Raw genomic sequence first — 15,764 nt, 5'->3', positions numbered from 1 at the left:
CAGTCGTGATGTAGTGATGAACATGACCCCACAACATCACCACTAATGAACAATTATCATGAAAGGACTACTACAGTCATAGCCTTTACTTGTGCAGAGCTTCTCACAAAATATTTCCTTGAGCAGGGCATTAAGTCACATGGACTCTTAATGAAAATGATCCCATGGCTGGCTGACCTTTTCTTCTCCACTGTCAGTGGTTTACTCCAGTGAGACTCTAGTACCGTATGCTGCTCCTGGAGATAAAGCCAGTGAGTAAGCCTACTGTTTGACATGAGACAAAAACAACATCAAAATGATTCAGAGCGCCAGCATGGCGCATTGATAGAGCTCTCGGCTGTTTTTCTCAAAGCACGGGAGGCTCTAGTCTAAGGTTTGTTTTCTCCACCACTCGTTCTCCTTTCCCCTCCCCTCCCCATCTCCCCTTTCCTCCTATTTGTGCATTACATTTAAGAGAAGTGTGCTTGAGCGTGTCATGGAATTCTTCACAGGCTCTTTGGAGTGGCTTTGAGGAACAGAAGAAAGACCATGGTGAATAGGGCTGTGATTTACCTTTCCAGAGGCTTCCAATTTAAAGAGCTGTCAAGGACACACTACTGTTCAACTGATGAGAGGTAATTTTCAAGACTTCCTTTCAGGGGAAACAAACAAAAGATTTGCTGTTAAAGACAACAGCTGACACCTGCAGTGCGCAGATGCTGTTTGAAGCTCAGGCTACCAAACCATACATCCAAAGCTCCAACACGCATACTATTCTCACATTGATTGCCAGAGCAGTGTGAAGAGAAATTGTATTAAAAAAATCCCCAGACACCTGTGTTTTTTACTGCTCTATAAATGTATACAAAGGAAGGTGTGTTCGTGCTTGGGGAGATAAGGGAGATGTTGACTTTCATTGTTGCAGTCTGAATTATGTCTGTTTGGAAGCCTATTGTAGCTTGTTCTTCTACTTTTGGAGAGACCATGAAACATTACCTCATCAGTCCTGCAGGAAAGGGCTGAGCTTGGCTCTTTCAAAACAGAGTACCTTTCTTTGAAAGCAAGTCTGTGCACACTGGCAGATAGCTAGCAAGGTTTCATTGCCAAGGTTAAATGATGCCAAACCACACCACCAAAAGCTGAGTGAGGCTACCATCTCCTATAACAAACCAGGGGCTGTGTGAATAACACAATCTACTGGTAAATTACAAAAGATTGTTTAAGTTAGAAGGAAAAAATGTACAATGAAAACCAGTGCCCTAGAAACAATTGTACATTAATTAAATTATCACAACATTTTGGAAAAGGTAATATATTGCAATAAGACATGAGACAAAAACAAACTGCATCAAACTCACCGTTCAACATTTCAGGTGTTTCATTAGGATTGATTCCCGACAATTCATTCAAACCCTGCTGTATGTACTCTGTAGCCCATAGGATTGTCACATACCATGTTGTGAAAGAGTCTCCATATGGCGCTTTACACTCAATGCATTTTCCAGAAGGCATTTCTCCCTCTACTTTCACTGTGATGTTTAAAGCATAGGATGAAAATTGCATAGTGGGGGGCTAAATCACAGAAGCACATCCACCGTGCTATTCTCCTTCATTCTACACCATAATCCGTGTATCCAAGCTTGCTGTACAGCAGTTTTGTCAGTCATTCCCAAAGGCAGAGTTCATTGTGGGAAAGGGATAGCAAGAAAGGAAAAGGTGAGTCTTCTCAGTGAGTCTCAGTGTTGCACAGTCTTCATATAGAACTGTTGAGATGTATTAATTATATTTGGTTAGGAGACACCTAGCACAACATACAGCCAGCCATGATTCACACTACATCAAGCTGGATGTTGACTTTGGTAATTACATTGTTCTGATAGTAAAATGCAAAAGCCAATATAAGCAGTGGTATAAAGTACTTAAGTAAAAATACTTTAAAGTACTAATTAGGTAGGTATTTTGGGGTATCGGTACTTTACGATTTGTATTTTTGACAACTTTAACTCCACTACATGCCTAAAGAAAATAATGTACTTTTTACTCCATACATTATCCCTGACACCCAAAAGTACTTGTTACATTTAAAATGCTTAGCGGGACAGAAAAATTGTCCAATTCCCACACTTATCAAGAGAACATGCCTGGTCATCCCTACTGCCTCCGATCTGGCGGACCACTAAACACAAATGCTTCTTTAGTAAATTATGTGTTGGAGTGTGCCGCTGGCTATCCATAAATAAAAATAAAAAAACAAGAAAATCTTGCCATCTGGTTAAGGAATTTGAAATGATTTGTACTTTTAATTTTGGTACTGTAGCAAATTTAAAACCAAATACTTTTAGACTTTTACTCGATTTTCACTTGAGTCATTTTTTATATGAAGCTTTACTTTTACTCAAGTATGACAACTGGGTACTTTCTCCACCACTGAATATGAGCTCATCTATCTTATGGTAAGGAGGTTAGGAAGGCTCTACCCTCAGAGGACTGCCAGTTGTGGAAGGCCAAACTAGCAATGGAAACAATCAGCAACCCAAAAACTGTACCAGCAAAGACAAAAGTATATCTAAACATGTTACTCATATACAGTAGATGGCCTGTTTCCCTGCACTGGGCCTCATCTGACTGTACAGTAGCAGCTCATGCACCTATGTGGATTGGCACCCTGTTTTCCTTTATATATACTTTTAGATCAGAGATTCCAAGTGTTGTTCAAAAATGCAGAAAGAACCATTCGCACAATCAATAAACATTTTCAAGCTCCATTTAATGTCCTACCAAAAGGAGTATGTGACTGAACCAGGATTGAGTAAAGTAGAAAGTGCTTCTTCTTTTACTGGAATCAACATAAAATAGATGAAGGGATTTTAGCCAAACAGTGGAATGATGTGTGTAGAAATGTCAAATAATCAGTGAATAAACTCTTTCAAAGTATCTGGTGGTATTGATGTCAATGTAGATAAAAAGGCACATGGCAGCTTGGTATCTTATGAGGATTGTTGAACACACACAATCGCATACACATGCAGAAGCATTCGCATACATATCCCAAGCACATCTTACATACACTCATCTACACAATCAGATCAGTGTATATATACGGGCAAAGTAAAACAGGTTGCATTTATTAAACTTGCATTGAATTAGTGAGGGGCAAAAAAAAAAGTGTGCATTTTTTTTCAACAGCCTGTAAAAAAAGGTAAGTAATCATAGCAATTAAGAACGTCCATTTCAGCCTTTATTGAAGTTTACAGGATCCTGTAGAAATCAATGGGCAACCAGAAGATTTCTCAAATTCAGGAAAGTGTATGTGTTCTTTTCTTTTAAATAGTATCCTTAAAGAATGACCAATACATTCTTGGTTACAACTGTTCTTGCGCTAACAGTCCATTTTTTTGTTGTTGAAATTAACATTCATTAAACATTCTCTAAAGGTATGCTAGTTCCCTTATATATTCTGTGATTCCCTCTGTCATTATGTATACATAAACAAGTTTAATAACATACCAATCAGTGGTTAATTCACAATTGAAAAAAAAAGCACAAAAAGTTTACACTTTTACAGGTAAATAAAAGAATTTGTTTGTCAACTGTTTCCTTAAGGGCATAGCATAGTTCAGAGTTTTGTCTTATTTTTGTTGGTTTGTATGCAGTTTCATTCTCATCTTGTTTTTTGTCCTATTTTTTCAGCTATTACATAATTAGATTCTTACATACAAATATTGACAAAATGGTGGCTTGTGCTTCGAAGCCTTCAAAGTCTATTTAATAACAATAGTAATAGTCGTGAGGAGGAGTGGCCGCGGCTAAGGGTGGAGGGGTGCAGGGAAGGGCAGGACTCATAGCAGGCCCTCACTGCAGGGGGCGTCTTGGCTGCCGCTTGGCTTCTCCGCATCCTGATTGGGCAGCTCTTTGACCATGAGGGCGGCACTCTTCTCTGAGAACTCCTCCCCGTCAGGCTCCAGGCCTTCGGGGCAGGGCAGCTTCAGCAGTTCCTCTCGTAGCTGGGCCGTGTGCCTCTGAATGGGGGAGAGGGACAGAGGACACAGGGTTACCACCACAGGGCTCAGTTCAGAGCTACTATTTGCTGTGAGGGGGCAAGTACAAACATGGGCTCTTACAAGGAAACTGATTTATACTCTACCCCACAGTTATGACAAGGCCTGTGAACTCTAAATACTCTTCCAAACCAATACAAATTTCAAGCCCTTCATTTAAAAAGATGCACAATGCAGAAATCACTTCGCCATTTCCTGGTTGCTAAAATGTTCGCCTAATTTCAGTTTGTGAGAAAACAAGCAAGTGTAGTATAGAGTCATTGTATAATCTAAATCATAGCAAAATATATTTTCTATAAATAAAATATAGTATTTTCAGCTGTTGTACAAAGCCTAAAGTAAAAGACACAAAAACAAAACTTTAAAAAAGGAAGCGTAGAAGTAGTGCCCATAGAACAGATCTACCGCTTCTTACACTTGCTTTCAATGAGAATGACAGATCAAGAACTCACATTTCTGTGTGAATTTTGTCAGGTCGCCCAAAAAGTTACATATTGTAGCTTGAAGTTTGTCCAAAATACTCTTGAGCTCACATGAATCCATTCCAGTTGCCTTCTCAGCGCCAAATCAGAGTATCTCTGTGACGAGAGCATACAGTAAACCAATGAAAAATGACCACTTCCAGCACTTTACCTTAAATGTTTTACCAAAAAAACAAAACAATGTGCACCAAAACAAACCCATCGTTTTAGAACCTGAACCTGTTTTCTGGAGCAAGAGGAAAAACCATGAAGGTAATGGGACTACACAAGACCTCTGTAGCCCTGCTTTAAAAACAGCACCGAGTGCTTCCACAGCACTGTGCTGCGGCCCCTCTGTCTTTTATCAGTGTGTCGGGGAGATTATTTACACTGGGTATTAATTGTGGTTATTAAAAGCCAGAGGAACGGAGTCTGGCTGCCAGTGAGCTTAGGGAAGTAGGACGCAGGTCCCTGATCTGTTCCTCCATGGCTGCCTCGAGACTGTCAAGAGGGGGAAGCCGGCTAGTGCATGAATTAAGCCTGTCCACCATGCATAAAACACCAGGGATGTCACTCTCCTCCTGAGCAACCAATTCAGACTTCCTTAACCAGGACTGTGTGTATACATATAAGTGAAAGGGGGATGGGGTATTCACTTCTGTGGAGAAGGACACAATTCTGATACAATGCGAGGTCTCCTGTAGATGAATAGTGTTTGTTTACCTTCAACGCAGCAGCGTGATGGGACATGGTGCGGCCCACTCTCTTGTCACTGCTGTACTGCTGGATGTCTGCGATCCACTCCTCACACTGCGCCATGACTTCCACCCGCTTCAGGTAGAAGTGCTTGTGGATCACCTGGGGATTACAACACAGCCATGAGACTCAGAAACAACATGCAACACATACACCTGCAGGTCCTCATTATTGAAACTCATCTCTAGTTTATAGCCATTTCGTTTTTAGGAGTTTTTCCTGTCTGTATGACCTGACCAGGAGAATCTCTGGGCCCTAGTTAGAATGCTTGAAATATGCTGAGAAATGTAAACGTTGCATCCATGACACACTGGATAATGAAAATGACCATCATGAAAATATAATTCAAATTTTCCATTTGTTCTTCCTTCAATTGATCTTAATATAATATTACTGAACTGCTGTCCTATGGCCCAGATGATGGAATAGTGAAATGAGAGCCAGCAAGTTTTGGATAAAATTTCCCATGGTTCATACTGGAAAGGACAAATGGTGAGCGCAGTGAAAATATTATTTTTTTCCGCAAAATTCTGATCAGGCCCCTCCAGGTGCCGTAACGGTCAGTGCTATCCGGGATCCCTACACTACACCACTAACCCCTACCTTAACCCTTACAATTTTAAAATGACAACTTCAATGGGGTAGGTATGTCCCAAGGATCCCGGATAGTACGGACCTTGCCCCAACTTCTCCCTACCCAATTGGTAAGTTTATGAAGCTGAAAAAGCAGGATGTTGTGAAGAAAAGCATAACCTCTGAAAGTTCTCCTCTGCAGCAGGAAGCAGCAAGAGAACTGCTTGTTTCACTGACTGGGAAGGGAGTTGGATATCTACAGTCAGGCTGCTTTGAAGTGGAGCGTTAAACAGAAGCGCCATCTCTCCACTGAAAATGTTTTGGAGGAGAAGTGCTATGATGTCTCCCTTGACTGAGTTCTCTAGGTCTGCACAGATCCTGAGATGCTGCGTATGTATAAGAATTTTACGCCAAATGAACTGATAAGCAGAGTGATTTCTGTCATTATTATTAAAAATAAAAAAAATCGGATCACCAATAGCTGTTGAAGAACCAGCAGCTATTCTTCCTGGGATCTACACAAAACATAAGTGTTCTGTATTTTGTCATGTTCTAATGGACAAGAACAGCAACACAAATTTGAACTAAGAACACTACATGACATTTTTTTTTTACATAATAAAAATTAGAAAAGAAAGCTTCTCCCAGCCACTGTTCTGGACTTGGGGACTATGAAGAGACCAATGATTGCGTGTCTTGTAGGGTACGTATACATGTTTGAGCTATGTTTTGCCCAGACAAGTGGGTACTTTCAGCATGTCAATACTTCTTAGAAAAACAGTGATGTCTCAGTTGTCTCCTCTACTCTGAACCAGGAGACTGACATGCATGTTATTGACATACACCCCTCTGTGTACATTTGAGGGCCAGACGTGCTGCTCTGTTCTGGGCCAGCTGCAGCTTTTCTAGGTTCTTTTTTCCACACCTGATCATACAACTGGGCAATAGCCAAGATGCAAAACCAGAGCTTGCAGAACTTGTTTGGTTGCATGTGATGTTAAAAAAAGCAGATTCTCTCTATTACAGACAAACCTCTCCCCATCTTTACAACGGAATCAACAATCTAATAGTGCTGAGCGATTAACCGTAATGTCAGTTATTTTTCAGTTTTTAAACAACTAATTGACATTGGTTCAATTATTTGAATTCCATGATTTTTTCCTCCTCTATAGATAAATCCAAACAAGCCCCAACTATGCGATGTAGTAGGGAGTTTCCAACAGGCCAATATTCTACATAGTTAATAACCAAGTTTTCTGCCCTAAACTACAATGCCCATAATACATTGGGTGCCTACTGGTCTGGTCTGTGGTTCTTTTACGCATGCTATGTCAGGTTATTGTGCAGACAGAGTGTGAGAGAAGAATGGCATCAAGAGGGATAAGAGCAGTTGCTTTGCAAGGTCTACCTGACAATACATGATCTTAGTGATTGATAGTTGGTATTTAGCAGTCAAACATGATTTACTTTGAAGAATTACTAAAAGGTAATTTTGTCAGACAGCATAAGCAGCAGCTCTCTAGAGATGACTTGGAGTGAAATAATAAACTAAATTAAACAAATCTAATGTACACAACTGAAATAAAGTTGTGTGAATAAATGGTAAATAAGTGATAAGCAGTAATGGGCAATCACTACCATCAAGGGACTTTTATTAATTGGGCCACTCCCAAGTTAATGTCCTCCCCCAGGTTAGATTAATGTCATATTGTAGGCTTCCCTTCTCGTAGGCCTATTAATGTACATGGATCAGACGTCATTTTTATTGCTCTGTCAGTGTCAGCAGAGTAGGCTACTCTGTAATTATTGTTGTATTAAAAAGATTATTCTGATGTCTCCAGTCATATAAAGTGTAGCAGAATTGCATGAAATGTGTCCATAACAAGGCCAAGAAGAGCATCTGATATACTGTTGCCTAGGTCTACTCTACTCCACTACCCGCTCAGCCATGCATTGAACGGTCTTTTTATTTTTTTTACAAACAGTGATTGAGTTATATTATTAGCCTAAATTATGACCATCCAATCTACACACAAGTCGGCAAAAGCGATGATGCATGTAACGCTTTATTATAAAAGGTGCTTTTTAAAAAATGGTGAAAATGGTGAAAAAACAAACTTGAAACTCACATGCCGCTTACGGCTAAAGAAACACAGCGAGCCAAACAGTCTGGCTGGTGAACACCTGAATTAAACGGTAACTACAGAAAAAAATATTAAATCTCAGATTATGAGGCTGGCTCTGTATGGGACACAGGCCAGGTCATTATACATTTTTAATTTGATTTTTTAAAGACAATCGGTGCAACCAAATCATGTTCTGGTGTCACCAGTGGATAAAGTAGAACACTAAGGATTAAAATCCAATATAATCTAATATATTATATTGAAAGGCAGATCTAGACCTGACGTTATGTGGGAGACCTCCATTTAACATAGTCGTTTTGAATTGGTGAGCGTTTCTAAAAGCCTAAGTACCCAGGGGCGTTTCGTGTTGGAAGGGCAGTGCACACGTGACTTCGGTACACGCATCGATCACGGTCTGGACGAAAAGCCTTGTGTACACGCATCGATCACGGTCTGGACGAAAAGCCTTGTGTACACGCATCGATCACGGTCTGGATGAAAAGCCTTGTGTACACGCATCGATCACGGTCTGGACGAAAAGCCTTGTGTACACGCATCGATCACGGTCTGGACGAAAAGCCTTGTGTACACGCATCGATCGCGGTATGGACGAAAAGCCTTGTGTACATATCCAAGAGTCACTGAACATGGATCACGTGTACCCATCAGAATAGGGCGTCTTGACAAATTACCAATCCATGTGAGAGACACTCAATACAACCAGACAAATGCCCATACGTACACACTGGCATGGTCTGTTGATTGTGTGCTCCATTTCCAGATAAATTAAGTGACCTTTTAGGTGAGCTGCCGTCCACTCATTATTCCAGAGGGCAGACGTGTGCATGTTTCCATGTGCTCCACACACACAGCGGTCAAGGGTGAGTATGAATCATGCTGTGGCCATTCAAATTGATTTTTTCATCCCGTCTGCTGTATGCTCACTCAGCCCCAGGTCTGCTCCCCTGCGAGCTCAGGTCTGCTACACTGACTACAGCATCGTAAATACTCCCACTCACATCTAGCCTCAACTTCAGCCTCCCCTCTCAGTGTTCATACCGAGTAGAGAACAGGAACCTCTGGAGGGGTGAAAATCACTACTTCAGGCAGAAGATTATGGGGTAAGTCATTAGTTGGGCTTCATTCAAGTAACGTAACCTTAAAAATGCATCGTCACTTCATTTCTTACTTGCCATTGATCACTGATCTTATGTGACTGGATTGGTGAACACTATGCATGTATTTTATTGCTTTCACCTTTCCAATCAATGAAATCTTACCAAATTAGGAGTGCATATACGATAAGGTAATTGCTAATTTGCTGCTAATACGCACCTATCCACAATGACTTCCTGGCTAATTAGCTGTATTATATTCAGCGTCATTTAAAGTACCAAAGAAGATATGGGCAAGACAATCTATACTGAACAAAAATAAAATGCAACATGTAGGCACCATATTTCATGAGCTGAAAAAACAATCCCAGAAACTTTCCATACGCACAAAAAGCTTATTTTGCTAAAATGTTGTGCACAAATTTGTTTACATCCCTGTTAGTGAGCATTTCACCTTTGCCAAGATAATCCATCCACCTGTCAGGTGCGGCATATCAAGACGCTGATTAAACAGGATGATTTACACAGATGAACCATGTGCTGTGGACAATAAAAGGCCACTTTAAAATGTAAAGTTTTGTAATACAACACAATGCCACAGATGTCTCAAGTTTTGTGGGAGCGTGCAATTGGCATGCTGACCACAACAATGTCCACCAGAGCGGTTGCCAGATAATTGAATGTTCATTCTCTACCACAAGCCTCCTCCAACGTCATTTTAGAGAATTTGGCAGTACGTCCAGCTGGCCTCAACTGCAGACAACGTATATATTTTTGTTCAGTATATAAGCATTAGAAAAACTAAAATCTGCTCCATAGTCAACTGCTAGGGAGGAGGTCTCAAGCCTAGTCTCGAACCCCCCTCCCCATTCATTCTAGGTGAGCATATACCAGCAGTAATTAATGTACCGGTAGGGGGGCGGGGGTGGGCACAGCTGAGGGGAACGATGGCCTCCTTTCCCAAATGGGCAAAGGCGGCACGGCAGATGGCATGGCTTGGCCTCTGGATGGAAAGACAGCTCAGGTTTATTTACGCTGACAAAGACACAACGAGTCCAGCAATGTGTTTGTGTTCATGTCAGCATTGTCAATCATCGCCCCGGACACCGCGTCATCCTGACAGAGACGAGGAGACGCTCAGTGGCACGCTTGTGGAATCCCTCCCTGTTGCCAAAGACAAGGTCCTACTCAGTCACACAGATCCTGGTGACTAAACAGTGACATTTTAAAAGCCCCCATTCGTCACTTTTGACTGACACGCTTCCCATCTGCAGAGGCAAGCAGTCGCTGCCACAGAATTGGGCCATGGGAGGGAGATTAGGGCAATGATCAATTTCCTTCCCAGCGTAGCCATGGAAACCCCGGTGGCTGTGGCACATCGCTCCTCCACTCTTGGCTTTCCCTGCTCCGTGTGTGTGTCCAAAACCGGGCAAGCTTCCTCTCCCCATCTCTCAGTCACGAAACCCAACACAGGAGCCTTATCTCTCCTCCAGCTAGACTACAAAAGCAGTATTCTCAACCAGGCTGTGCTGGGTTAGCAAGTTACACAGAGAGAGGAGAGGAGTCAACGTCCCAGCCTCGATAGGTCCCACTGGGCAGAGGTGTCTTGTTAAAATCCATCAATAATGCACCGTAATGGAGTGTGCTCAACACAATGACTAATTTCCTTGACAGGGTGTGCGAGCTGCTCTCTCTCAGTGTGCGTGTGCGCGGTCCCGCCACTGATGCATCCTCCTCTTGTTTACATGAAAAATGAACACGCAAGGAAGCTAGCTCCATCTGCTCTGGAAGGTCCATGAACCGTGAATCAATCACACTGTATCATACACCTGGTCAGGGCTGGTAGAGGTCAGGACAAGAACATGCTCCTCTCTTAATGGTTTCCATAACTTACCCCTTTTCATGACCATACAGCCCCACAGTGGAAGTGTCGTAATAGCCATGAAATCAGGCGGTCAAACAGGGAAATGGTTCCAATCGTTTTTCATTTTTCCCATAGGGGATTTTAGAAAAACGTAAAATATGGGCTGTGTTTTATGTGGGCTTACCCTAGCGGTTTTTCATGTAGGCTTACCCTGGTGTTTTGATAACCATGTAAATCTCTCTTGGACAAGATTAATTTAATCAATATATATACACGTGTGTATATATATATATATATTCGGCTCAGTTTCGAAAATGATATGCTTCGAAAATCTCTAGCTGACACCTTTGTTATTTTTATTTTACTAGGCAAGTCAGTTAAGAACAAATTGTTATTGTCAATGACTGCCTAGGAACAGTGGGTTAACTGCCTGTTCAGGGGCAGAGCGACAGATTTGTACTTTGTCAGCTCGGGGATTTAAACTTGCAACCTTCCGGTTACTAGTCCAACGCTCTAATCACTAGGCTACCCTGCCGCCCCAGGTAGCGTGTCAATTAAAACAAACTTTCAGGAGACAGTTCACAGAATTGTCAATTTAATGAAATTTAGCCAATTTATTCATTTCTAAATGTAATGAATAAATGACTAAATGTAGCTAACATTATATAGTTAATCCAGAGGTTCTTACCTTTGCCTCCATTCAGCAGTCTCGTCCAGATCATGGCATTTGTAGTTCTTCATGATAGCCACAGTAGCATTTTATTTAAATCGAGCCGAATATATTGATAAGTCACCTTGTCCAAGGGAGATTTACAGGGTTATGAAAACGTCACGCCAGGGTAAGCCGAAACACAGCCCTTATTTTAAGTGTTCTAAAATCACCTATGGGGAAAAAAAGAATGGTGGAAATGATTGGTCAAACAAAGGTTTCCACTAGGTTTCATGGGTATTATGACTCATACTGTGGTACTCTTGCCACACAACAGTGGATAGCCCTGTGGTAATGAGCTCCATCCCTGTGTGGCCTGACAGGGGTGTCGGTCTCGCTAAGCTCCTGAGGAGAGACAACACTCGTTTCCTGAGATTTGGAGGGGTGGGTTTTGGATGTCACCCGCAGCACCGCCTCCCCTAATAACCTACTCACCCCTCGGCTCTCACACACACGGAACTATATTTCAGCGGCCGACCTGTTGTTCCTAATACCACCTGACAATCTCCTGCTGCATTATTCAAGGTTGCTTTTTATTCTCCATCTCAGACTATAAATAGGGCATAAAAACTTTGGAAATCTCACACATAATCCCCCGGCCACAAAAATAAATGTCTATGGAGTCACCGCTTTCACGGTTCACCTGAGTTCGGAAAGAGACCATGCTGAGCTCGGGGCACCATCAAAACAGAGACGATAGTACTGTATGCGTGTGCCACGGCTATACTTCCTACAAAGGCAAAGTAAGTCAAAAATGTAACCGCAGAATCTGACAGAAAGCAATTTCTGGTACTTCATGATGTTTTCTGATCGACTGGCTTCTTTTTGTGTCAAGAAACATTAAATCAGACAATATACCTGGCCATCACAACAGATCAAAAGATTTGTGACCAAATTCATCGTTTCCACATTTCGCCTTTGTAGGGCAGTAGAGCTCGCCAATGTTTGTGGACAGTATTTCCGTCTGTCTCCGCCATGGGCTTAGACGGGAAAAGGGTAACTCAGGAGTGCCACATGAGCCTAATTGAATTTCAGGAGGGCACTCGGGCAGTATTATAGAGGAATGCTGGTTTTTCCAGCTCCCATGGTCCATTTCATATTGAGCCACTGATGTCAGAACCCTGTTTTATTACAACGGCTGCTATACCATGCTGACCATTTTGTCCCTGGGACCCGAAAAAGAAACCGCCACTCTTCTACACAGAGCATGGGATAATACTGGGAGCTGGTGACACGGGTTTGGCTGTGTCTGGAACACACACACACACAATGTACTTCAACGGTACCTCTACCTCAATAGATCAACTTAAACACGGAGACCAATTGTCTTGAACTATTCCCCAAACTATACATCTGATTCTTCTCTGTCAATGTGTTCTCCTGGTTTGATGCATTTCTCTAGGTAATTCCGTAAATATATTTTTCGGGGGAGACGGGTATGGTTCTAGATCTATAAAATGGAGTAACATGGGGCCAATAGATTCTGGACTAGCCTCCATAATATTTCAGTCTGGCTTCCCTCCCGGTCTCTCTATACAAATGACAGAAAGGACATGGCAGTGCTTTCCAAAATTCCACATCCCCACTCTGTCTCCCCAGCCTGGCCAGCTAACAGGGCTAATCACCAGCGTCTGACGGCCTGCTAAATAATGTCTAGTTGAAGGAAAACTTTGGTCCGGAGGCTCAGGTTGAGACCCACAGACAGACGTCCTCTCTTTTCTGATTGCAGGTAGAGAGAGACCGGAAAATACATTACTGTTTGGCAAAGCGGAGGTTGCTTGGCAGAGCAGCAAGCATCTGGGATCTTAATTTAATTCCGTGTTTTCATCCAGGACTACATTACCAGAATCCAATATTTTAATCGATGTTGGCTGTGTGCGCGCGTGCATACACACACAGGTGAACAACGAAGCAAAGCCAATGACAATGGCATTATGAAGAAGTTATTTGTTGCCGTGTCATGAAGCTCCCATGAGCTACAGTGTGACAGAGGAGATAGAAGCAACAGAGTGAGTGGAATATCGGAGGCTGACTTCTATCTGTTCGCAGTGTGAGTGATTAGATACAGCACGTTAGGAGCCAAACTGGAGCGGTGTCGATCAGTCTGTGGTCCTTTGGTTCCTGCCATCAGACAGCAGCACCCACACAGGGGCGTATGAGACGCTGACACCTGCCTCCCCAGCAAGGAGGAATTCATTAGAAACACCTCTTTCCTCTCTTTTTCTACTGCTCTCTACCTCCAAACCTCCCTCTGTTTCACTCTTTCCCACCGCCCCCCGCACCATCTTCCCATCCCTCTCTACCTCCCTCTGCTTCACTCTGTCCCTTCATCTTCCCATCCCTCTCTACCTCCCTCTGCTTCACTCTGTCCCTTCATCTTCCCATCCCTCTCTACCTCCCTCTGCTTCACTCTGTCCCTCCATCTTCCCATCCCTCTCTACCTCCCTCTGTCCCTCCATCTTCCCATCCCTCTCTACCTCCCTCGGTCCCTCCATCTTCCCATTACTCTCTACCTCCCTCTGCTTCACTCTGTCCTTCCATCTTCCCATTCCTCTTTCTACTTTCTCCCTCCCAAACTCCCTCTGCTTCACTCTTTCCCTAGACCCCCGCCCTCTTCCCCTCCCAACGCTTCTCACTACCCCCCCGCCCTCTTTCTACGCACCATCTTCCCCTCCCTCCCCCTTCCCTCTAAGCAGAGTTGGTGACTGATCGCTATCTGCCACGCTATCAGCCTGCACGGCCCGTGTCAAGGACAGGAGGAAATTAAAGAACGAGCGATATGATCTACCTGGGAAATAGTAAACAGTGAATTTATTATCTGCCACGGTCCTAATATCATCCCAAAGGAGACAATTTATTGTGCTTTATCTGCCGTTTTTTTGTGTGTGCAGAGGCTGGTTGCTACTGTAACAAGGGAGCATGGTGAGCGTAATGCTTTGTCATTACAAAGAACGATACTACAGTAGAATTGAGGGCCATTAAACACTGGCGTGGGCCGGGTTGAGGTGCCAGGAAAGCTGCGGGGTAGCCTAATTGTATGTACGAAAGGGTGAGCCACTGTAGGATAGCCTGAGAGCATGACGGGGGGGGTTAGGGACAAAAAAGATTTAACCGCTCACCTCTTTGAAGCAAGGCGAGGGGTTGCGTAACTGCTCCAGCATGGCCCACTTGACGGAGGCCTGACGGATGTTTCCGTCGTACTCGCGGGAGCTCTGTGTGCCGCTGGGGGTCCCGCGTGAGCGCTCGTAGCCCGGCTCGTTGAAGTAGGGCTCCGACACCAGGATCAGAGACTGCACCGATACCAGCACCTGAAGAGAGAGGGAGGAGGGGGGATTAATGGAATATTTTTGATCATTGCAAAACACACATACAGCCATTTGTAGGAAGGTTACCGAAGGGGGTGTGTGGGGAGAAAGAGAGAGGGGGGGGAGCGAGAGCGGTAAGAGAGGAGACAAAAGCAGGGGGATATAGGTGAGAACATTGCAGAGACCACAATGAGCAACGCAGCAGAACGCATGGGGGACACTAAGGGAGCGTCAGACAAAAGCATTATTTTTCACCCTGCTTCAATATATCTTTATTAAAAATTAAATTAATACCCCGGGCTGTCTCAAGGAGACTGGGTACACGGCTCGCTCCATCACACCGCCCAGCATATATTAACCACAGAGCCAGACACTAGCTGGACGGCTGCCTGCCCGTCTGCCAGGCCAAGCTGGACAACACTCAGCATGTATCCTGACGGTCAAGTAGCTGTCCGCCTAACAATAGATCTAGATTACCCCAATCCTTTCCTCAACCATCAGTGGAGATGAAGAAATTGATACTGTGTGACTGCCAAGGGACCCTGTCTACTAACTCAGACCCTGGTGACCTTTCTACCCTCTCCTAGCCCCCACCCTTCCCCAACCTGCTCACCGCAACTAGATATCAGGACCAATATCAGGGCCGGCTGATTTTGACTTGATTCCACCATGTCGCCATTCAGCCTGCTATTTCCATTATTGATCTGGCAGACACCAACTAGAATGATAATCAATGGAGACATCTCTATGAACTCTCCAACCCTGAAAATGAGGGAATTAGAAAAGGGAACCATTTCTAAAGGACTCTAGCTAGGCTT

General features: G+C 43.4%; 1 protein-coding gene across 22 annotated transcripts in view; it reads right to left on the bottom strand.

The window, feature by feature from the left end:
- Positions 1–2,727: 2,727 nt before the first annotated feature.
- LOC112254114 (baculoviral IAP repeat-containing protein 6) overlaps positions 2,728–15,764 on the bottom strand; it is a 136,564-nt gene continuing 123,527 nt past the window's right edge. For 21 of the 22 annotated variants that reach the window (XM_024426356.2, XM_024426412.2, XM_024426459.2 and 18 more), the window contains 3 exons: positions 14,761–14,949; positions 5,222–5,356; positions 2,728–3,998 (listed from right to left, as the gene is read on the bottom strand). In XM_024426356.2, the coding sequence (XP_024282124.1) occupies positions 3,819–3,998; positions 5,222–5,356; positions 14,761–14,949 (504 nt within the window). In that variant the 3' untranslated portion in view covers positions 2,728–3,818. Of the gene's footprint in view, positions 3,999–4,489; positions 4,616–5,221; positions 5,357–14,760; positions 14,950–15,764 lie in introns of all 22 variants that reach the window. The other variant, XM_024426467.2, reaches the window with a different exon arrangement.

The sequence above is a fragment of the Oncorhynchus tshawytscha genome, linkage group LG01 (genome assembly GCF_018296145.1).
Source record: "Oncorhynchus tshawytscha isolate Ot180627B linkage group LG01, Otsh_v2.0, whole genome shotgun sequence".
In the NCBI taxonomy this organism is placed as follows: domain Eukaryota; kingdom Metazoa; phylum Chordata; class Actinopteri; order Salmoniformes; family Salmonidae; genus Oncorhynchus; species Oncorhynchus tshawytscha.
The sequence above is the reverse complement of the archived record's forward strand: the minus strand, read 5'-3'. Positions and strand labels throughout refer to the sequence as shown.